The sequence below is a fragment of the Euprymna scolopes genome, chromosome 26, assembly GCF_053919585.1.
Source record: "Euprymna scolopes isolate OS-2025 chromosome 26, ASM5391958v1, whole genome shotgun sequence".
NCBI classification, from domain to species: domain Eukaryota; kingdom Metazoa; phylum Mollusca; class Cephalopoda; order Sepiida; family Sepiolidae; genus Euprymna; species Euprymna scolopes.
In genome coordinates, this window is record NC_136507.1 from 71069513 (window position 1) to 71094889 (window position 25377).

Sequence of the window (25377 nt, forward strand, 5' to 3'; positions counted from 1 at the left end):
TTATGATTTTTCTGTAGAAAAACCTTCAAAGTAAATTTGAAATTACCGGAGCATGCTGTAGCATTCATGTAAAAAAGAAAAAAAAAATGATTAAGAAGTTTTTTGTTGTTCGCTATCATAAATAAACACACTGGCCCATTTTTTGTCTTATTTGATAAGAATATATATATATATAAATATAAAAGAGTGTAGCTATCAACAATTGTAGGTTTTTTAGACTTATCATTTTTTAATACTTTTAAATATTTTCATAACGCGTTTCGAGCCTCGTTTTAGTTCTCTTCAGATATTTTTTAGTTAAATTTTTTTAGTTAAAAGTTTTTTAGTTAAGTTTTTTTTAGTGAAAAGTTTATGGAATTTTTAACTAAAAAAAATTTTAACTAAAAAACTTTTAACTAAAAAATATCTGAAGAGAGCTAAAACGAGGCTCGAAACGCGTTATGAAAATATTAAAAAATATTTTTTACAAAAGTCTTAAAAACCTACAATTGTTGATGGCTACACTCTTTTAAATACACATTTTTTTTCTCACATTTATATATCTTGCTTGTTCACTCATATATTTTTCTGATTCATTTTATTTTTGGATAACACATTTTTTAAGCAATGCAGAAGGAAGTGAATAAAACACATCTAAAACAATCACAAAAGAAACAGACAGAATAAATAAATAAACGCCCACGCAAAATAATTGGGGAGGGATCAGATTGAATAAAGCGTCTCTACAGTAAAATTTGAACTTTGAATGTATTTATTTCTCTCCCACAGTGAAATGTGACACAAGGGCCGGAAAGTGGGATTGAAAAATCACCGCCCCGAAGAATGCGGGGGGGGGGGGCTTTGGCCCTGCATAAGATCCCTGGGCAACTCCGTCGTTATTCACTGTTAGAGGCACCTCAGGCGATTAGCAATAAGCTAACCCTTTCTCAAAGGGTGGACCTCCTAGAACTTCAAAGGACTAGCCTTACACAGCAATCAACAGGGAAAAGGTCATTACAAGAATGGTTTAGGCTTTGTTGATTTTGGGACCGAGAGGGATGGGGGGATCCCCGGTGAAAGTTGTCATTACTTACCGGAATAAAAGAAGGAACCTTTGTGTCGAAACCCAAACAAACGTTTCTTCCCCATTCTTCTTCAGCTTTCCATGTGTTTGGGGGATAAATAAATAAATAAATAAACAAGCATGCGCACAGTCAGTTTACTACAACCTGCTGCTCAGTCAAGTTGTTGCCACTGTGCGACAAACAGAAACTCGGAGTTGGGTAGTAATCTCCTCAGGTCTTCAGCCGCAAAGTCCGTGGTCCGAGATCCGTCGCGGAAACAATCACGTCTCCACCACTTGCAGGATCTGTGGCACTATCATGCTAGCTGGACAAGGAGAGAAAAGCGCGTGGGGGTGGAGAGGTTTCTATTAAAATGTGGGGGTGGGGGTAGTAGATAAAAGGAGAGGAGAAGAAAATGCAGAGGAGTCAGCGAACGCAGTATTCATTGATTATCTACATAAATGTTTAGCCTGGCTGAAAGTGGCAGTGGGTGTAGCCTCTGTGTAGTTGTTGCTGGCTAAGGTGGTGGTGGTGGTGGTGAAATCGGGATTACATCCACGATGCAAGCACTGGACCAAGACTTTTATTTGGTGGAGGGTTAGGGGTTAGGGTGAGATGACAGGACGAGTTTTTCAACAGGATTTCTTGATTTAAAAAGAGAAGGAAATAGAAGACGAAACGAAGAAGAGGACGCAAAAAAAAATTATTATGTTAATTTAAAAATCAGAAGAGGAAAAAAAGAGAAAATACAGAAGAAAAAAGGAAGAAAAAAAGAAAGAAACAAAGAAAGTAGAGAGAGAGAGAGAGAGAGAGAGAGAGAGAGAGAGAGAGAGAGAGAGAGAGAGAGAGTATCAGAACATGATTCGCACGACAGAATTTAAAGGATCAATGGAAAAAGAGAATAAGAAAGCAGATAAAATGAGGAAAAGAAGAGGTACTTATGCACTTATTGTACCGCGCTGGACGTTATTATTTAGAAAGCTATTCTTAACATGGGGAGGGGAGTTTGTAGCTATTCTATACTTTAATTTAACAAATTAATAAAAAAGATATCATAAAACTTTAATTTAACTTAAAAATACTATTTTTTTAAAAAATAGCGCGGTACAATAAGTGCATAAGTACCTAAAAAGATATAGTAGAACAAAAAGAAAGAAAAAAAGCAAGAAGATGAGAGAGAGAGAGAGAGAGAGAGAGAGGTTATATGAGTGAAAAAAAGAGAAAAAGAGTCAGGGAAAATTAAATAATGTGTAACGAAAAAGAAAAGAAAGAGTATAAGGAGAAGGGAGGAAAGAAACACGTTGGGAGTACGAAAAGCAGATAATAAAATAAAAGATAAAAAGGAGTTTTAAAAAGATACGACAAAAAATATTACAAAATCAAGATCAAGAAGAAGAAGAAGAAGAAGAAGAAGAAGAAGAAGAAGAAGAAGGGGAGGGGTATGGAGAAAAAAGATAATGGAAAAGAAGAAACAAATAGGAAGTAGGAGAAGGAAGTTTATTTGAACAAAATATGTTAGAGACAGGAGGAGATAAAGATACGTGGCTGTGGTGGTGGTGGTGGTGGTGGTGGTGGTGGTGATTATTATTATTATTATTATTATTATTATTATTATTATTATGCTAATGATAATGATAATAATAATAATAATAATAATAATAATAATAATAATAATGCTAATGATAATAATAATGCTAATAATAATGCTAATAATAATGCTGCTGCTAATAATAATAATAATTATGTTGTTAATAATAATAATAATAATAATAATAATAATAATAATAATAATAATGATGATGATGATAATAATAACAATAATGATGATGACTGGGCAAAAGAAAAACTAAATAATCTCAACCAGAATACCAGCAAACTCATGACGACGCACAATTGACTGTACTCAAAGAATGATACTGACCGACTATATGTGGAAAGGAAAAATGGAGGAAAAGGGCTGGTCTGTATAGAAGACTTTGTAAATGACAGAAAACGTAAGTAAATAAATAAAATTAGAAAAATACATAATGCAGACCACAAAAAAATAATTACTGTAGCAAACTACACAGAATAAACAAACAAGATAGAAAAGAGACAAGGAATAAGACGAGGAAAGAAACATGGGAAGAGAAACGGATACACGAACGATTCATAAAGATTACAAAAGAAGAGACAAACGAAAACACGTGAAAATAGCTACAAAAAGGAAACCTAAACAGGGAAACTGAATCACTAGTAACAGTTGCACAAGATAATGCAATTAGAACCAACTACATCAAAACAAGGATCGCCAAGATACAAGAAAATAGCAAATGCAGACTCTGCGGACAAAGAGACGAAACAATAGACCATATAATAAATGAATGCAGCAATTTAGCTCAAAAAGAATATAAAAATAGACACGATCAAATGGGGAAGGCAGTATATTGCCAATTATGTAAACAATTGCATTTTGAAGACACATACAAATGGTACAAGCACAAACCGTCAGCAGTACTGGAAAATAAAAGTCACAAGATCCTATGGGACATGGATATACAAGTGGATAAACCCATCCAAGCAAGAAGACCTGATATCATAATAGTTAACAAAAAAGAAAAGTCCTGCCAGATTGTAGATTTTGTCGTTGTAGCAAACCACAGAGTGAAGATCAAGGAGACCGAGAAATGGAGCAAGTACACGGAACTGACCAGAGAGCTCAAAGGGATCTGGAAAATGAAGAAAGTCAAGATAACACCACTAATAATAGGAGCACTATGAACAATACCGAAAAACTTTGGAAAAAGAATGGAAGAGATTGGAATGAGAGGGATGGCTGAAAAGATACAACAGATAAGCAATAATGAAAACTGCAGAAATATTAAACTGAATGCAGAGACTAACACATGAGCTACAGACACAAACTGGACATACAGAAACGGCTACAAATGTAAAACGCAAAGGAACATCATTAGGAATTCTGAAAACTGAAAAGGTATAATTGTAATCATTAGGAATTCTGAAAACTGAAAAGGTATAATTGTAATCATTAGGAATTCTGAAAACTGAAAAGGTATAATTGTAATCATTAGGAATTCTGAAAACTGAAAAGGTATAATTGTAATCATTAGGAATTCTGAAAACTGAAAAGGTATAATTGTAATCACCATAAACTGGCATCATAGCAAATAAGTGAGGAGGGTCAGGGAAGATGGAAACAGAGGAGAGAAAGCACAAGCCAGACCTCTGCTGGTTGAGTACAAAGAGAACTGAGACTTTGGGAAGGCTTATTGCCACCCAAATTCCAGTGAAGATAAATTGTCTCTGCCAACGAGAAATCAATGGTAAGCGACTGTTGTGACAATGCAAATTCTTTTACAAAACTTATCGAAAGAGGTGGAGATTACTGGAAATCTGGGAAGACTTTTTGTCACTCAGACTCCAGAGAACACCACAAGTTGTTCTCAAAGAGCAATCTTTGATGATGGTTCGTGTGACTACTTCTAGTGATTACGGACAAGCATATTAATATATACATAATAATAATAATAATAATAATAATAAGAAGAAGAAGAAGAAGAAGAAGAAGAAGAAGAAGTAGAAGAAGAAGAAGAAGAAGAAGAAGAAGAATAACAACACTAATACTAGGAGCGCTAGGAACAATACTGAAAATCTTTGAAAAGATACAACAGATAAGCAATAATGAAAACTGCAGAAATATTAAACTGAATGCAGAGACTAACACATGAACTACAGACACAAACTGGACATACAGAAACTGCTACAGATGTAAAACACAAAGGAACATCACATGAAATCATGAAAACTGAAATTGTATAATTGTAAGATACCACCACCCTCTTTGTTTTTTGAGAGTGTCATCATAAGCGGGTACCACACCAAATAATGAAGGTCAAGGAAGATAGAAAGATCGAGGAGAGAAAGCACTAGCCAGAACTCCACTGGCTGAGTACAAAGAGGACTCGGACCTTGCGGTGGCTTATTGCCACCCAAATCCCAGTGAAAACCAATGGTTACCATCAACGAGAAATCAATGGTAAGTGGCTGTTGTGATAATGTAAATTCTTTTGCAAAGGTTATCGAAAGAGGTGGCGAGTACTAAAAGTATGGGGAGACTTGTCACTCAGACTCCAGGGAACATCACAAGTTGTTCTCAAAGAGCAGTCTTTGATGATGGCTTGTGTGACTACTCCTAGTGAGTACCTAATAATAATAATAATAATAATAATAATAATAATAAATGGTATTGTTGGCATAGACCAGCTCCACACGAAATAGTAGTGAAGGATCAAGGAGGATAGAAAGATCAAGGAGAGAAAGCACTAACCAGACCTCCACTGAATAAGTGCGAATAGGAATGGGACGTTGGGAATGCTTTTTACCACTTAAACCCCAGGAAATACTAATGGCCATTGTAAAATAGAAGCCAAAGGTAAACAGCTGTTGCGATAATGTGAAGTTATTTGCAAAGATTTCTAAGAAACCGGATTGCAAAGATTTTCCCAAATCTCAATACCCCGTATGCCAATTTTCGGTCTACAGACTCGAAATTTGACATAGTTATTTGGTAGGGAAATGTACACATGCAGACACACACACACACACACACACACACACATTTTCACTTTTATAGATATAATAGAAGATATATCTATAAAAGTGAAAATGTGTGTGTGTGTGTGTGTGTGTGTGTGTGTGTGTGTGTGTGTGTGTGTGTGTGTGTGTGTCTGTCTGTGTACACTTCCCTACACAATAACCCTGCCAATTTTCGGTCTACAGAGTCAGGATTTGACATAGGGGGCATTGAGATGTGGGAAAAACTTTGTAATCCGTTTTCGGCCAGAAATTTGGCTGTTAAGGGGTCAAAGTTCAACGATTTGTCCTTTGAGAACTCTACTAAACGCCTCCGACAATTTTGGGTCTAAACACTTGAAATTTTAGATATAGATTCCTTGGACATGGGTCTAACTTTATAATTTGATTTGAGCCCAAAACAATAAATGTTAAAAGGTCATAAATGGGGTCAAAGTTAAAAAAAAATTGATCTCTGCAATCTCTACCAAATTACTTAGCGAATTTGAAATTTTACATAAAGTGTATTCAGATATAGGGCAAGTGTTTTAATCGTTTTTTATTCCTGAAAATTTGGTTTAGAAGGGGTCAAAGTTCAAAAGATTTTACCTTTGCAGTCCCTAGCAAACTATTAAGCCAATTTTGGGTCTAAACATTTGAAATTTTACATAAAGGGTATTCAGACATGCAGCAAGCTTTTTAATCAGTTTTTGGACGAAAATTTGGCTGCCACAAGGTCAAAGTTAAAAACGTTAATCTTTGCAGACTCTACCAAACTCCTCCGCTAATTTTCGGTCTAAACACTTGAAATTTTAGATGTAGGTTACTTGGACATGGGTCAAACATTTTAATTTGATTTGAGCCCAAAACAATAAATATTAAGAGGTCAAAATCGGGGTCAAATTTAAAAAAACTTTGACCTCTGCAGTCTCTAGCAACTTTTCTCTTTGGTAGTTAAGGAAGCCTATTATATAGAAAGGCATTTCCGTACATTTTTGATATATACGTATGTTATGAACAGTACACAGGGACCAAGCAAAGCTGGGCGAAACTGCTAGTATATATATAAAGCTGAATGTGTGTGTGTGTGTGTGTGTGTGTGTGTGTGTGTGTGTGTGGTCACGAATAGGCTCCTATATGGTTGACTATTTTAAAAAACTGATTACATATAATGATAGAAGATGTATCGAGATACAGGAATGGGTATGTTTGATCTGGCAGAACGGTGGTTCATTAAAATTGTGGGGTCTGCGTACGCGCCTGGTCCACAAAGTATGGAAATAAAACATTTTTAAATTAAAAAAAAAGGTTTACAAGTGTTTTTGATATAGATGTACATAAGAATACTTTGATAAGTTTGTTTTAACTTAAATAGGGATGGTATAATAAAATTGTGGGGTCTGCGTTCGCGCCTGGCCTCCATAGAATGGAAATAGGCACAAATTTTAATAAAGACGTTTCATATCTATCTGCGTTAGTATACTTTGATAATTATGTTTCAGTTTGAAGAAATATGGTATAATAAAATTATGGGGTGTTCGTTCGCACCTGACCTCCATAGAATGGAAATATGTCACAAAGCTTAACAAGGTTTTTTAATATAGATCCACAGAATATTGGGATAAGTGTTTCAGTGTGAACAGGTATGGTATAATAAATTATGAGGTTTATCTATTTTATTTTTACTTTCATCATATTTTGCTTTGATTTTGATACTCCCAAATTCAACCCAAATTTACAACCCTTCCTTTTCATAACCTATCATACTTTCATAAATCAGAGTCCATTTTCTGTAGGCTGTTTTTGAACCCAGTCAACGACGGGCACTTTTGCTAGTATATATATATATATAGTCTAAATGTATGTATGTATGTATGTTTGCATGTCTGCCTAAAACTTTCGGCAGAGGTGACGGATCTTAAAAAGATCAGTATCGTTTTGAAGTTCGACATTTTAGACGACAAATATCGAAAAATTGGCTAAAAACATTAATTTCTTCACCCTAAACTGGGAACTTTTCTACAGGGGTGGGGGTCGCTTTTTCGCCGATATTTTTGAAAATCATCGTCTCCTTTCGATTGTCTAGCCTAAATTTAAACATAAGTCTCTTCCGGTTTGGCAGTTGCCGTAACAGCAAAGACGTCAGGTTTTTTCCCCCGTTCTTTTACTCCTTCGCGGTACGGGTTTGAGCCTGCCTTCCTACTTCCACTTTTTTCTTTTTTTTTTGCTCAGCGCACACATCCAAACACCCGGGCAACGCCGGGCTGAAATGCTAGTACATATATAAAAGTGAAAGTGTCTGTCTGCCTGTGTGTCTCTCTCAGTGTACATTTCCCTGCGCAATAACTCTGTCAATTTTAAGTCTACAGACTCGAAATTTGATATGCAGGGTACTGAGATTTGGGAAAATCTTTGTGATCGGTTTTCGGCCAGAAATTTGGCTGTTAAGGGGTCAAAGTTCAACGATTTGACCTTTGAGAACTCTACCAAATTCCTCCGACAATATCGGGTCTAAACACTTGAAATTTTAGATATAGATTCCTTGGACATAGATCTAACTTAATAACTTGATTTGAGGCCAAAACAATAAATCTTGAGGGGTTATAATAGGGGTCCAAGTTAAAAAAAATTGACCACTTCGATCTCTACCAAATTACTCAGACAATTTCTGATCTAAACATATGAAATTTTACATAAAGTGTATTAAGAGATAGGACAAGCTTTTTAATCGGTTTGGGTCGAAAATTTTAGTTATCAATATATAAATGTATGTATGTATGTTTGCATGTTTGCCTAAAAATTTCGACTTAGGCGGCAGATTTTCACAAGATCAGTATCGTTTTGAAGCTCGGCCTTTCAGACGACAAATATCAAAATATTGGTAAAAACATTACTTTCTTCACCTTCAACTGGGCACTTTTCTACAAGGAGGGGTCGCTTTTTTCGCCGATATTTTTGAAAGTCATCCCCTCTTTTCGATTGCCTAGCCTTAATTTTAACCTACCTCACTTCCGGTTTGGCGATGGTCGTAACAGCAGAGACGTTAGGTTTTTTCCCCGTTCTTTCCACCCTCTGCGGTACGGGTTCGAGCCTGCCTTCCTACTACCACTTTTTTTTTGTGCTCAACATACACCTCCAAACACCCGGGCAATGCCGGGCTCCAAGGCTAGTATATATATATATATATATATATATATATATATATATATATATATATATATATATATATATATATGAATATATATATATATAAATATATATATATATATATAAATATATATATATATAAATATATATATATATATTTATATTTATACATATATATATATATATAAATATATATATATATATATAAATATATATATATATATATTTATATTTATACATATATATTTATATATATATATATATATATATATATATTTATATACTCGGGTTTTTTTATTCAAAAGTAATGAACTAATGAATTCAACGAGGTTGTTAGATAGTGCTCAATAAAAAGAGCTGATAATACTTGTTTATTGTTAAAAAGGTTCGAGCCTGCCTTCCTACTACCACTATAAAATGCTAATATATATATATATACTTGTTTATTGTTATATAAACATGGTCACATCCTGCTGCTACAAATAGCCACTTGTTTCAATCAAACAACAGGTATCATCAGGCAGCGACTTGACTATTCAAAAGTTCAATGAATAACCTTATTATTCATTGAACTTTTGAATAGTCAAGTCGCTGCCTGATGATACCTGTTGTTTGATTGAAACAAGTGGCTATTTGTAGCAGCAGGATGTGACCATGTTTATATAACAATAAACAAGTATATATATATATATTAGCATTTTATAGTGGTAGTAGGAAAGCAGGCTCGAACCTTTTTGAGTCTTCTTGGTCGCAAAAATCCGAACAAGTCAGTTATTTTATATTTGTTTATGCCATTTAAAAGGTTGATTATAATAATTTTATTAAAAGATTTTTTTAATCATGTATTTTTTATTGATATCGTCCGAAATTCTCAGTTATAGCGTCGTTTATTTATTTATTTGGTATTATTTTATGACCAGCCCCAGCGTAGTATAAACACCCCCAACCACCCCATGTTAAGAACGGCTTTCGGAATACCCTCCAATCCACCCTATGTTAAGAACGGCTTTTGAGGTTGTGGTGTTTATTCTTAAAACCGTTTTTAACATGGGGAGGTTGGGGTGTTTATAATACGCTGAGGCACGTCGTAAAAATTTACCATTTATTTATTTATTATTATTATTATTATTAGTTTTATTAAAAAGTTCTGTAAATATATTTAAAAAAAAAACGCACTCAGAAAGACACCCATTTATTTAAATATATTTTGTTAAATTACGTTCGTTTTATTACTTACATTAAAAAGTTTTGTGTAAATAGAAATTTTTTTTTAATCCTTAAAAGTTTTGTAAATATCTGATATTAAAAGAATGTTTTGTAAATATATATTTTTTAAAATCTTAACAAGTTTTGTAAATATATTTTAAAAAAATCTTGCTCGCGAACATTCGACTATGTCTGCTATTTGACGTGTTTACAAACAACCAACGGCAATGTCAAGGTCGAACAACCGGTATTACTTGAAATGTGCGTCAGTATTCGTCTCCTACTACGGGGTATTTATTTTTTACTTGGTCCAAAACGACTGCTAAGGAGATAAAAATTGAAAAATTAGTACGTGGAGGAGGGATCATCGGATTTTTATCTGATTGTCAACTCTTTCACGAATGTGCATGCCTGAATCGTTCACATGACAGATTCCTTATGTTGAGAATAAGTAGGTTTGAAAACACTTTTTAATGATCATGTAAAGCTAGCCTAATGGTTATCGTACCTGACTCACTGTCTTTGAGTTTTGGTTTCGATCTCAGCTCGAGTATTTTTTTTTTTACTTACAAGAAGTGAATTGTTTAGAAAAAACATAACACTCGCATGCACATGACTCAGTTTTTGTATGAATTAAAATATAATATTTATACGTATTTTACGACTGGTTAATGCTGGGCGTCTTGCTAGTATATATATATATATATATATATATATATATATATATATATATATATAGGTGTGTTTGTGTGTGTGTGTTGTATTTCAAGATCGTATAATACAAAAAACAGACAAGCCAAACTAATTTAATTCTTGGTTTTATTAATTAAGTAGCGATTGTTGGAATTTACCAATTTAACTTGAATGCCTCAGCTAGACACAAGAATCGTTCTTCGCAGAATCGGCGCGTCATCCCGCAACCCATCTTCGCAAATAAAAATTGATTTTTCACTTTTGTTTTTGGATTAACGTCAAATGCTAAGTGCTATTTTCCAACTGACCAAATCTGTAGAAAACGTAATTCTTCCTCTTCGTAGAATCTGCATTTGTTCAGCAAGATTTTCCCTTGTCTTTCCATTCTTTGGAAATCTTTCCGTGTTCCAACCTCAGTCGATTCTTAACCATCTACTTCAACTCAATTCATGTCTATCTAATCCATCTACATTAGTTCACCCCTATCTATCAATCTCAGTCAATCTTTATCTATTCATTTCAGCTAATGATTATGTAGATACTACAGTTCGGTTTGCATTCTAACTCATGGGAAAAACTAACTCAAGACAGATGTTCCTGGCATGCCGCAACTCAGAAAGGAGCTACAATTGCTGAATCCTTACGCAATGAAGAACGCAAGAGGAAACGTGACATTAGAAAAGACAGAGCAGTCATCACCTCTACTACAGATTCATCCCACAGATGTCCAACATGCGGGAAATACTTCAAAGTCTAACAAGCCATCTCCAAACCCACAGAACAATTGCATGATCACGGCCATCTTCGCAAGATATGGAAGAACATAGAACATCATCAGATACGAGACCATCTTTATATATATATATATATATATATATATATATATATATATATATATATACACGATGGGTGCAAAAGTTTCTATCGGCTTGTAGTTGTAGGAAGGGCATTTTAAACCACTGTAATCTATTTTATGCATATTGTAATATCACAATGATTAATTTATAATATTTTATTGCACATTGTTAAAGCATCATTGATATTTTTCTGCAATATTCTCACCCATGTTGACCCGAAAACTACCTTCTTTAGTCAACAGAAAAAGGAGTCATCTTCCATCATGATAATGCTCGTCCTTATTGACCAAAGGTATCCTGAGAGAATTTAGTGAGGAAGTCTTTTTTTTTTTTTTTTTTGAAGTCTTCTGGTTGGAATATCTGAGATAGCAGTTGAATGTCATCCAGGATGATGCCCCATCCCTAGATTGAATAAACTAAGAAAATTATAAAAAGAAAAAAAAAAAAAATCAAACTTTTTCCTTTTGTTTCTCGGAACAAACTGTTGGTACAAAAGTTTTGCCGGTTTTTAAAAAGGGGAAATTTAAACCATTTTAATTTATTTCGTGTATATTGTTATTATTTAAACATATCAACATGATTAATTTATAACTTTTTTTTTTTCAGATTATCAAAGCATCATTTATACATTTTTTGCAATATTCTCACCCATGTTGACACAAAAACTATTTCTTCCAGTTTGATGATGCTTGTCTTCACACAGCAGCACTGACCAATGGCCTCCTAGGATAATTTGGCTAGGTTGGTTGTTTTTGTTTTACGGCATATCAACCCGTTTCAGGTTATTTAATGCCAAATCCAGTGATTTTGAAAACATTTTTTTTAATAGAATATATATTTTTTTCAAGTCGGTTTCTATTTAACCCATAGTTGGGACCCTAACAGGTACTACCACTCCAGGTCAGAATGGACCTGGGAGCAATGCCAATTAAAGGGTGGCTCCACACTCCCCAAAGCCCTCATGCTGAAGCCTCACCATCGGATATAGTTGAAAGTCATATCCAGGACCGATTTGGCTGGGAAATCTTGCTCCATCTCCATATTCTCCTGATCTAATTCTTAACAATTATCCCGTATTTCAACGATTACAAATCTGTTAAGATGGATATTGAACATTTAGAGATGATATTGAACAGGAGTTAGATTCATATTTCACATCAAAACCCCCAAAAATTTACAAGCGAGGCATTTATGAGCTCGTAGACAGATGGAATCAAGTTATGGAGAGCAAAGGTTGTTATGAATAAAGATTTTCAAAAACAGTTTTTCATTTTCAAGATAAAATTTGAAATTAGCAAAACCTTTTGCATCGGCCTAATATAATATTAAATATAAAATTTCTTAACTTTGACATTAGGTGATAAAGCAACAGCAGCAGCCAGCAGCAGCCACTAGCAGCCAGCAGCAGCCACTAGCAGCCAGCAGCAGCCAGCATTTATGGTTACTGCTGCCTTCAAACAAACATACACATTATAGCTGCTGCTGCTTGTTAGTTAGGAAAGTTTAACTTCTGTGTATGTAACATAGTCGTTACATGCCAACAATCGGGACCCACACGTTGTATGCAGACAGTCGCAAGGAAATAAAGACAATAAAAGACATTTATTTACAGGTACTTCCAGTATAACGCATTGTTTCCTGTTCAAAAGCCTTCTCGTACTCCAATGTGCTTAACAAGACTCTGCCGTGTCGAACATGTGGTACTCTGTCTTTGTCTGGTCATGTTTAGGATGCGTCTTTCCCTGTTGCTCTCAGGTCATGTGTGTAACCACTTATCAAGGCACAAAGGCAATTCGAGGATAAGGGTCGATGAATGTAAGGTGGTAGTGTAGTAATCTATAATGGTGTAGTTAATGGTGTAGATTGGATAGAATTTGGATTATTTAAGGGAACGGCTCAACAAGGACTTGTTTACATTGGACTTGAAGGTTGCCATATTGTAAACGGCTGGGAAGCAAGCCAGTAGAACAGTGTTCCACAGGCGGACAGTTCTAGGAAAGAGGCTTTGTTCGTGGAATCTGTGTTTAGATTTAGGCACAGATAGAGAGTGGGGGAAATTGTTGACAGTGGCTGTAGCTATTTGAACATAGAAATAGATAGATAGATAGATAGATAGATAGATAGATAGATAGTTAGGTAAATTTAAACATATAAATAGATAGCTAAATAGATAGATTAATCGAAATATGCGCCCAGAATGCCAATATATGTGTTAATTTCTTCTCAATATTCAAATAGAAGTCATTCACGAAACGTCTGAACTCAGCATGAGTCTAGAAGATGAAAAGAAAAATGAAAATAAATGTAATTCAGAAAAATATGTGAGAATAAAAAAAAATATCTTTGGGAACTATGACGTAATTTTAGTTACAGGCACAAAAACTTTTTTTTTTTTTTTAAATATATTTTCCTTCTTCATATTACAACAATCTTCTTAATATGTGCATATTTCTATAGTTGCCGAATATTATTTGCAAATGTTTGACTGAAAAGCGAGGTGGAACTGGAAATTTCATTTTTTATTTAGTCTGTGGCTTCGCTCCTGGCCTTGGTTTATTTTGAAACGGCATTTGCATCTTTGGGATTTTACCAAGAACCATGCTGACAATATAAGTGATAAACTGTAATTATAAATGGCGAAGGAGGGAAATTGAGGATATTAAATGGGTGTGCATTCCTATTAAAATAAAAATGATATATTGAGAGAAGGGTCACCAGTTAGTAAGTGCTAACTTAAGACATAAGCAGGTTTGTAAATGACAAATTAAGAAAATAGTGATTAATAACAGAACATTCATCTCTTTCTCTCAAAGTATATATATATATATATATATATATATATATATATATATATATTAGTGGGGTGACCCGACGTTGCTCGGGATTGAATAATGATCAATGAATGTTTCACACTCCTATATTTTTATTGTCATCAAAATCGATTGCTTGCTTGCTGTAATTGGGGACCCATCACGATGCACCTGGAGTAAGCTTCACATGTCTCTCGCAGTGACTAAGTTTACAATATACTGTAGTCTACATTGCACTGTAGAGAACCTACTCTTGATTTTATGAAATTATTTTTATATACAATGGCTTGCATTAAAGTTTAGAATGCAAAAGTCAAGTATCATGGTTCAATTATGCTCTAAACAGAAACATTCATTTTGAACGCGCTCTTGTCATATGAAAAAATCTACTGTTGATTTTATATGCCTGGCCTTACTGCTTGTGCAGTGATAATGGCTTTAATTTAAATTTAAAATGAAAAAGTCAAGTATCATTGTGAATTTGTGTTTTAAACAGAAACATTCATTTCAAATGTTTCTCTGTCATATCAAACAACCTACTGTTGATTTAATATATTGGGCCTTTCGGCTTGTGTGTTAATAAAACTTCTCAAATGCACTTATGATGTTAGGCTGTATAAGATGTTAACTTTGGTCAAAATCGCTTGTTATTTCTTTCATCGGATTATTTTGATATTTCGATACTTATTCTAGATATTCCAATATAAAACATATCTGAGGACACTGCCAGGCACATAAAGTACCTTCGTGTGAAATTTCATAAAATTTGATCCAGCCGTTTTTGAGTCTATAGGGAACGAACTCAGAGACACACAGATACACAGACACACAAAGTTCCTTTTATATAATAGTAGAGATAGAGATAAAGATATATAAAAGAGACCTTGCCTCTGTGTGTGTGTGTGTGTGTGTGTGTGTGTGTGTGTGTGTGTGTGTGCGTGTGTGTGTGTTCAGAACGGTTTCTACCAAACTACTTTGTCAATTTTGGGTCTACAAGCTTCAAACTTGATATATGTGCTATTCGGACCTGTGGAACAAATTCAATTTAGTTTTTAACTAAAAAAATAAAAAGCTGCTAAAATAATAAAAAATAAAAAATTCGACCTTAGCAAACCTAAGTCGAACTAATGTGTATTCTTTATGCATGCGCAAATATACATTCATACATTTAAGTCGGTTAATTTATAAAGTTTTGATACGCATGTGGACTTAGATCAGATGGTAGCGAATAACACTGGAGAGCTAAATGTGTTCATTTTGATTCTAGCTAATGGCACCGAAGTCATATTTTTTAATAACTTTTGAAATCAAACTTTTGAAATATATATTGAGTACAATATAATAATCAATAGAGAATTGTCTTATATAATAAAAACGAAATCTGCATAAATTAAAATGTCATATTTAAGTGTATTTTACGACCAGGCAACGCCGGGCGGCCTGCTAGTATAACAATAATTTTACATGAATATAAAGTCATTGTTAGTCAAGTATCCAGTAGGTGATGCCCTTTTCTCTTCCCTGCAACCTCTTTCCCACAGAAGAGAAGTTACGAACCTGTCTCTGCTCTGTCGTTATTTGCATGGCAAGTGCTCGTCTGAGTTCCAATCTATGGTTCCCCCTTGCCAAACTTCCACAAACAAAACACTCAACTAACTATAACCACTATATACGATTTCCCCCACTCTCTAACTGGGCCTAAATCTAAACGCAAATTCCATGAAGAAAGCTTCTTTCTCGGAACTGCACGTCGGTGGAACATTGTTCCACTGGCCTGCTTCTCGGTTGAATACAACATGATAGCCTTCAAATCCAATGTAAACAAGTTCTTGTTGAGCCATCCCCATAAATAATGAAATTCTACCCAATTTACACCATTAACGATTACTACACTACCACCTTACATTCATTAACTATTATCCTTGAGTGGCCTTCAGGCCTTGATAAGTGATGACTTCCAAGCAAAAAAAAAAAAAATGTTCAAATGGGTAAGTGTTGAGATTTAGAGTTTTTGATAGCAGAGCGTCGAGATTTGGAGTAGCGAGTTTTTAGCAGCAGTGTGCTGCATTTAGCATTTGCCTGTTTGAACCACAGTGGGTTACTATTTGGGACCATGTTTACAAGGAACTCTCCAAGGAGATGAGCAAGATGTCTATTCACATTACATTTACACTTTTGAACGTCAGTAGAACCATGGAAGCAGGAACTTGCGAGGGAATTCCAAAGTCTAGCCATTCGAGGGAAGAAACTATTAGAGTAAAAGGCTTTCCGGCATCTAGGGATCTCTACTGTGTAGAGGTAGGGTTTGTCGGGGGTATTTATGTCCAGGGGGTGCAAGGACTTGGAGCACCTTCCATTAAAATACTGGTAAAATAGACACAGGGATGCAACATTTCGTTGATGGGACACGGGTTGGAGTTTGGTTGATAGAGCAAGAACTATCAGGTTGGCACTCCATGGATGGATGGTGGTATTATGCGTAAGTCATACACACTTGGTAGTCGGACTGACGTATAACCACTTCTCCGTATTTATTGTATTTGCTTTTCTGTTTGATATATGTTGTTTTCACTAAATACTGAGTTGTGTCTTTCTTCTGTTGATGAAATCATTACCTAACACATCATATTTCTGAACCCTTGACAGTCCACAACACTTATACAAAGGGGGGGGGAGACTTTTAAACTCAGTCGAGCAGCACGGACCAGCTTGATGCACGGATTTCCTGCGTGAAACATAGAACTTACACGATTGAAGTTATGGTGGATTTCAAACTCCATCTTTAAAGGAAACGGGAATCAGTTCTAACAAGTTTCATATTTTTTAAGTTAATAACATAACAGGTAATGAACTATTTTTTAAGTTAATAACATAACAGGTAATGAAATATTTTTTAAGTTAATAACATAACAGGTAATGAACTATTTTTTAAGTTAATAACATAACAGGTAATGAAATATTTTTTAAGTTAATAACATAACAGGTAATGAAATATTTTTTAAGTTAATAACATAACAGGTAATGAAATATTTTTTAAGTTAATAACATAACAGGTAATGAAAGCACCAAAATTGACAGGAAAGCAAGTGGACAGAGAGAATCAGTTTATATATATATATATATATATATATATATATATATATATATATATATATATATATATATAATTATTTTTTTACTATAATAATTAAATACCTACAGACACTAGTGTTTCATCCTTTCGGGATTCTTCAGTGCAGGGTGTCACGATTACTACCAGTCGAACGATTCGAACCCCGCGACACGAGACATCTCTGGCTCGATTAGCGGAGGCCGTATCCATTCGGCTCCCATTAACCGTGTGAAATAGCGTTGAATTTTAAACATTTTAATTTAAATGTTCATTACGTCAGACAGACAGTGATCAAATCGTTATACGATGATCTACGCATAAGAGCTAAATTGACCGACTTTTTTAATTCAACTGAAAGTGCTCAACGATAAGAAACAGATTTCTTAAAGGGGCTGTCATATGTAGCATATGACATGACCTGACATATATATATATATATATATATATATATATATCAGGTCATGTCATATGCTACTGGTACCATGTAACCCAGTACTACCTGCCTCATGGTCGGGTCACCGGCGACTAAACTGGTTCCCCCACCAGACTTGTTTGGTGAGGAGGGCGGCTAGTCTCCCTGAAGGATTAAAAACAAGACCTTCCAAAGGGCGAATGAACTCTTTTTCTGGGTCAACGGCCAACTAGCACTGTGTATATTTGTGTGTGTGTGTGTATGTGTGTATTGGGGTGGAGAGGGCTCCCGTAAGCCATGGTGAAGGCAACCTTTCTAGGAGAAGCAAATCTCTGATTTAAAAAAACCATAAAGCGGAAGACCAGTACCCGCATTAAGCTGGTCTGCAGTTTAATTTGTTGCTGGCTATCTTGCTCTTGCTTGTTGCTGGATCTCAACATTTTGAACCGAGAGAGAGACTTAGCTGTTGTACAAAGCTAAGACTCTGTAACATCATCTTTGTATAGATACTCTCTCAGGTATTTGGGCTCATGGATTTTAAATGTCTGAGGGAGTGGCACTCGTCTGACAAGACGTTGCAATCATCATCATATATATATATATATATATATATATATATATTTCATTTTACTTTAAATAAAAGTCTATGAAATTATAGAGACACTTCAGTGGCCTAACATTTGATCTCCGTATGAAATTCGAGTCTTCCATTAAATTCTTCTTTACCTCTCAAACGTTCAGTTAATAAAGAAGTAAATAACGTTAATTTTCCTCTCCTCAAGTAACCAGCTTAACTGAGTAATTGCTGGGGCTGTGACAACAGCATATTCTTTTCATTGTTTTGACTCTTCAGTATATATCCGAGACAGTTAAACACATCACTTTATATAAAAACATATAAGATATCAATGGATATATACCTGAGAATCAATCAAATGTCATAGCCCTAGTAATATTGCTTGTTATTTCTTGGTCTTACCAGTTTCTAGGACAAGAATTGATCTAGTCTGGTGGAGTAGCAAGTTTAGTGTTGCTATTATAGGTAACATCACTAGGAGAAAGTGAACCATAACAATGAACACGACCCATTAAACACGCTCCTGTGAAAACTCTACTTGCTTTTGAAAATGAAGAGGAGAGCATATTTGAACAAACTGAAGAAAGAAAGAGATTGGTTATTCGAACCAGTAGACTTTTGATGTTCGTTTGAATCGCATCTCTCTTCCCTACAAATCTAACAGAAATGTATACAGGGTGAGCCAAAAGTAGGTGGACAGCATTTTGAATAGGTTTATGCATATACCCACAAAAGTTCTGAGTTTTCCGTTTTCCGATTCTGATTTTTTACTGTCCACCTACTTTTAGATCACTCTGTATATACGACATAATTACGTTGACACACTAGTTCTCAAAAGATCACCAAAGTTAAGCATCGTTGAGACTGGTCAGTATTTAAATGGGTGATTATTTTGGATTACCAGGTGCTGTATGTGCTCTCTCCTTATCTCGACATTGTTTCCAGTCGTCATGGACTTCTCCTTGCCCCTGGAATCAAGTAGTGCTGGATCAGGAGAGGAGTGGTTAGAGATTGCGATACTCCTGCTTCACACTTCAGTATATGTTATCCATCATCCTTGCAGGATGTTTAGATTGATCCTCGTCGTTCTGAAGGACAAACGTCCAACAGAAATGATGCTACGTTTAATAAAAATTATTTTATTTACTGGCAAGAAATATGGTAAAAAAAAAAATAATATTTTTTACTAACAAAATTCTTTAAAAATTCTTGATTATTTTGTCTTATTTCTGTTTGAACTGCTCTCATTTTACTGGCCAATCAGAATGAACGATTTATTTTGCTCTAGTCGTATGACGTCACTTTAACCTGTAGCTACGTGATTAAGGTTATTAGCATATAAGCATGATGAAGAATAGGTAGAAATTAAGATAGATAGATTGATAGATAAAACTCGATATATATATATATATATATATATATATATATATATATATATATATATATATATATATATAGAGAGAGAGAGAGAGAGAGAGAGAGAGAGAGATAGAGATAGATAGATAGATAGATAGACGTAACATAGCACAGACGGCTATATGCAAATACAGAGCCGTGAGCGAACTGACGTCACGGTAAGGAAAAAGGCTATAAAAATGAGAGAGTACGTTCGAGAAGACAATATGGTGAGAGAATGCAGAAATAAAGGTCGTTGTTACGAAAAAAAAAAAAAAGAAGTTGAAGGTCTTTCCTATTCTTTGTCTAATTTGTGACTGAGGCTACAACGTGTTGGTAACGTTACATAGATAGATAGATAGATAGATAGATAGATTTTTAAAATGGAAGCAATTTCAATGAAAGTCAAATTAAATAAAAATGAAATCTTGTAACTTGGTTGTTTCTTTTTTTTTGTTGTTTAATAAAAATTATGGTATTAAAAACAAGATAACGAGATAAAATTTACATAATTTTCTTCTTTATATTTAATATCTTCTCAAACATTATTATCTAATAAATATAAGATTTACAAAAAAATGTTGATTGCAGACGATATTAAAAGGGAGAAAATGAATTTTCCGTTTTCTTTTTTAATAAAAATAATTTTAAAAAAATGTTCTTTTCGATAGGAAAATAAAAATATGAAAGTCATTTGAACTGAATATCAAAATCTTTTTTTCTCCTTGAAAAGATTATGATATATAATAAAAAAAAAAATGTAATAGAAATGCAATCTTTTTTTTATTCAACTACTTAAAAGCATATTAATAAAAAAAAATTGCATTTTTATTATTGATATTTTATAGTTTATATTTATTATCATTTCAAATTGCGTCCATTTCATTTTGGTTTGGTTTGAATGAAAAAAATTCTATTTTAATGGATGTCTGAAAAGGGAGGGAGAGTGAGAGGGGAGGATATAAAGCTCTCCAAAGAGAAAAGGAATAATGACTACCCGCCCCTTCCCCCAACGACTCGATAATATCAGAACATACATTTCATGTTTTAATTGCTGGATTCAAATAGCAAAATACAAATATTGAGTTCTTTCATATTCTTCACAATACACAGATTCAGCACGGATCAATTACGAAAAACACTTGCTCAATTTTAAGAGGAGGAATCCATTGATCGGGAAGATCCGATTTCATTATATTACTTCTGCAGAGAAATATTTTTTTCTCTTCAATAATAATAATAATAATAATAATAATAATAATAATAAGAAGAAGAAGAAGAAGAAGAAGAACTAGCGGGACCAGTGGAAATTCCACAGCGGACTGTTTCAATGTTTCATATGCAATATATTCATGTTGGCATTCTGTGAATGTTCAGCATAAACGGAAACGCCCTGAAATTATTGTACCTATTTACTATGCCTCCCCACTGGACAGAGTTAGACACCAGGGTCGTTTTTTAACGTGGAGAAAAGGTACAAAAATAAAAATTGTCTCAGTCGTGAAGGATTTCTCCTCCACCGAAAGAGAACAAGAAATAGAAGTGCAGCCCTGCAGCATCTGAAGAACAGATGGTATTTATTTGCTCCCCCACCGAGCAAATTAGGCACAAGGGCATCTGAAGAACAGATACTACACTTCGATCTTGTCCCGAAGGCCCTGAAATTATTGTAACTCTTTTGTTAAAACTGCAAAAGTATCTATCTAAACTAGCAGGAACGCCCGGTCGTAAAATACGCTTAAATATAATATTTTAATTCATGCAGATTTCGTAAATATTATTATACAGTCAATTTTCTAGATACAATACTACAGATAATTTAGACAATACTACAGATAATTTAAACAATACTACAGATAATTTAAACAATACTACAGATAATTTAAACAATACTACAGATAATTTAAACAATAAAAGAATGTTCCTCCTCCATTTTATGGGCTACTTTTAAGTGGGCCACCCTGTATTAAGAAAACGTTACTATAATATGGTTGGCTAAGCCAATACAGTTTTAGAACTCCATGCCTAAATTTGTTGTTTACGTTAATTATCCTTTATTGTTGTAATGTAATCATTGCGATAGTACTGTATTAATTTCATGCGTAATAAATTAAATATATAAGATCACAGTGTAATATCTGTTCTCAGTTTTCACTTTGCGACTTGCCAAAAAGACTAGCTTTCGTATTTGTCTTTCTTGGGATCATTCTCGATCAATGCTCCTCTTGAACCGTAGAGATTCAACGCCTCTATCTACTGCGTTACGCCGCCCCGAAGATTAGTTGGCCGAAACGTTGTGAAACAACAACTATGAAAATGACGATAACAGTCCACAAATAAATAAATAAATAAATTTACAAATTTCTATTCTCAAATGATTGCAATAATAAAATACTGTTTTGCATCCCATATTTATTTTACTATTACTACTACTACTACTACTACTACTACTACTACTACTACTACTAATAATAATAATAATAAATTACACGCACACATGTACATTATTGTTACACATTTAATTTAAAACGTTTCGGGGTTCTTAAACCAACAACAGTGTGAATGCGGTATTGTGGCGAAAGGTGTCCACTAAGAGTCCACTAAGAGTACTCCCAATCTTTTGTAGACAATAAGAAAGACCCTCGCCATCTCCACCCCCAAATTCCTTAGGGTTTCATGCCTAAATTTGTTGTTTACGCTATTAATCCTTTTTTGTTGTAATGTAACCATTGCCATAGTACTGTATTAATTTCATATGTGATAAATTAAATATATAAGCTAATACAGTAATTACCATAGCTGGGCTTTACTAGCAGGGGTACCCGGCTTCGCCCGGTTGTTTGGAGGTGTGTGTGTAAGGGGGGGGGTTCAAGTAAAGATTAAGCGAAGTAATAACCCTGTTTAAATATAAAAAACTATGTTAAACTTCTTTATAAAAACAGCAAAAAAAAAAAAAAACTGCGTCAAGCGTAAAAGAAAAAAATTTGAAAAACAAAAGAATGCTAAAATTCCATTCAATTTTTTTAATCAATTACAAAACGAAATAAAATGAAAAAAAATGGCATAAATAACCCTTCGGTTCAGTTAAGTCTATGGTGCGTTTTACCCAGTTAAAAAAAAGGTTGAAACATTAAAATTCCATTCCAGTTTTTTTAAGCAACTATGAAGTAAAGAAAACCCAAACTGGTATTCCTTCATAACTGTCCCTTGTGAACGATTCCGCAACGGTGTAAGTGGTGGCAGGGGAAGGAGGAATTTATTAGAGAGAAAAGCTTTTACTACTTCCATTGATTTTAACCGATTGTAGCAGTTAACTCTCAACAGAAAAAATATAGAAATCTACGATTATCGAGGAAGTGGAGAGGTAATATACCTATAACACACCTCAGATATTGTGCTGCAGTTTGTACATATTACATTTGCATGAAATATCTTGATTTTTAATCCTATTAAGGTAAAAATCAGAGGGGAAAATGAGTTCATTTTACATATATATATATATATAGGAATAAGTAAACTGTATGCAATAATCGGACACTCGATTAACATGTCTGCTAAGAAATACATTACATATTAGAAAAAAATTAAAAACTACTTTAAACATTTTCTTATATATATTTACAAATTTAAATTTTAAAAGTGTGTAAAAACTTTTTGAGCACAAAATGTGTGGTCCCCCTCTTCTGCTGCATGTGAGATGAAGCCACAAAAAATAGTGAAGAAATGGATGGGGCAAAAGTTATGTGGTAAAAAGTGTCATTTTTTGCAATTTTGGGGCATTTGTGATCCCTTTTGAGCTCCTGGGAAACTAAATCCCAGTGAAAATCGATAAACGATGCAGTTTCACACCTTAAGACATGTATATTTAAATTCAGCACCATGAAAAACTACTATATAGACATACATATCAAGTTCTTGAGTAATATGAAAAAAGAGCTCCAAAAAGGCATGTTTTTTTAGCCCTATAAGTCCCAGAGGGATGCGAACCAGAATACTGAATTTATATTAAGAACAATGGCCTCCACATTTTGGCCAAGTTTAAGGAAAATCTAATGGATAGATCAAACGCTATGGAGCAAAATGTGTCATTTTTGGCCATTTTGAGACATTTTTGACCTCTTTTGAGCCCCTGGGGATGCCAAATCCCAGTGTAAATGGATAACAGGACAGTTTCAGGCCTTAACACATGTATATTTGAGTTGACCACCGTGAAAAACCACAATATAGTCAGAAACACTAGAGGATGACCTCCAATCTATAGTGGAATGGGGACAAAAATGGATGGTCACATTCAATGCTGCCAAGACTAAACTTGTTTCCTTCAATGATTACAAGAAACCTTCTCTACCACCAATAGCAATGGCCAAAGATTCATTATCTGAAAGTACTTCTTTTAAACTCTTCGGCCTAACGTTCACAGGAAACATGAGTTGGAACAATTAAATTGAGAGCATTGCCAGGACCACTGCGAGCAAAGTAGGCTCTCTCTACCATGCTAGAAAGCTACTAACGCCTGAAAGTATCCTGTATCTCTATAAGGCCACCATTCACCCATGTATGGAGTATTGTTGTCATATTTGGGCTGGCGCATCTGTTGCTAGTCTCTCGCTCCTAGACAAGGTCCAAAAGAGAGTCTCTAACTAGGTCCTGAACTGTCATATAAGCTTCAGCCTCTGTCCCACCAACGAAATGTTGTATACCTCTGCCTGTTCCACAAGTATTTTAATGGTGAATGCTCTGACAAATTGCAAGCATTTGTGCCCCCACAACGTAAATATTCTCGACAAACCCGACAAGCAGCTAAATCCCACCCCTTCACAGTAGAGATCCCTAGGTGTAAGAAAGCTTTCTACTCCAATAGTTTCTTCCCTAGAAACCGCTAGACTTTGGAATTCCATTCTGGGTCCCTGCTTCCCCAACTGTACTGACATGCAAAAGTTCAAGTGTAACGTGAACCGACATCTTGCTGCCCAACTCCCTACATAATATTCCAGTAGCTTATGTCCCTGATAGTTGCCCCTTACACCAAAGTGGCAATGTGCCTTGTTTGGGGTGAAAATATAATAATAAAAAAAAATGTCATATCAAGTTTTTGTTGAGAAATATGAAAAAAAAAACACAAAAAGAGGCGTTTTTAGCGCTGAAAGTCCCCGGGGACACGAACCAGAATTTTGCCAAGGTTACCCATACTGGATTTATATTCAGAACTATGGGATCCACATTTTGGCCAAGTTTTAAAAAACTAATGGATGGATCAAAAGTTATGGGTCAAAAAGTGTCATTTTTGGCTATTTGGAGCCATTTTTTTTTTTTACCTCTTTTGAGTCCCTGGGGGCGCAACAGGAATTTTTGTAAAAAAGTTTTTTTGTAACTGTTCATTTGAACCTGAAATCATAAAAATTCATCAGTCATCTCATAAGATGTATAGCAATAACGTATTGAATTTTCAATAGTCTTTGACAATTTTAAATGCTTGTACAAAAAGTCTGGAAACTTATTTACTGAAGGCACCCCGTGAGAAGAAATTAGAGAAAATGGAAGGAAAAAAAGAGG

General features: G+C 34.5%; 1 protein-coding gene across 8 annotated transcripts in view; it reads right to left on the reverse strand.

Moving 5' to 3' along the window:
- The window catches only part of LOC145248160 (anoctamin-8-like), a 282493-nt gene that overhangs the window by 121320 nt on the left and 135796 nt on the right, over positions 1–25377 (reverse strand). For 2 of the 8 annotated variants that reach the window (XM_080109994.1, XM_080109991.1), the window contains exon 1: positions 1074–1528. The exons of the other annotated variants lie outside the window; for them this stretch is intronic. In XM_080109994.1, the coding sequence (XP_079966120.1) occupies positions 1074–1128 (55 nt within the window). In that variant the 5' untranslated portion in view covers positions 1129–1528. Of the gene's footprint in view, positions 1–1073; positions 1529–25377 lie in introns of those variants that run through there. 8 annotated transcript variants of the gene reach the window in all.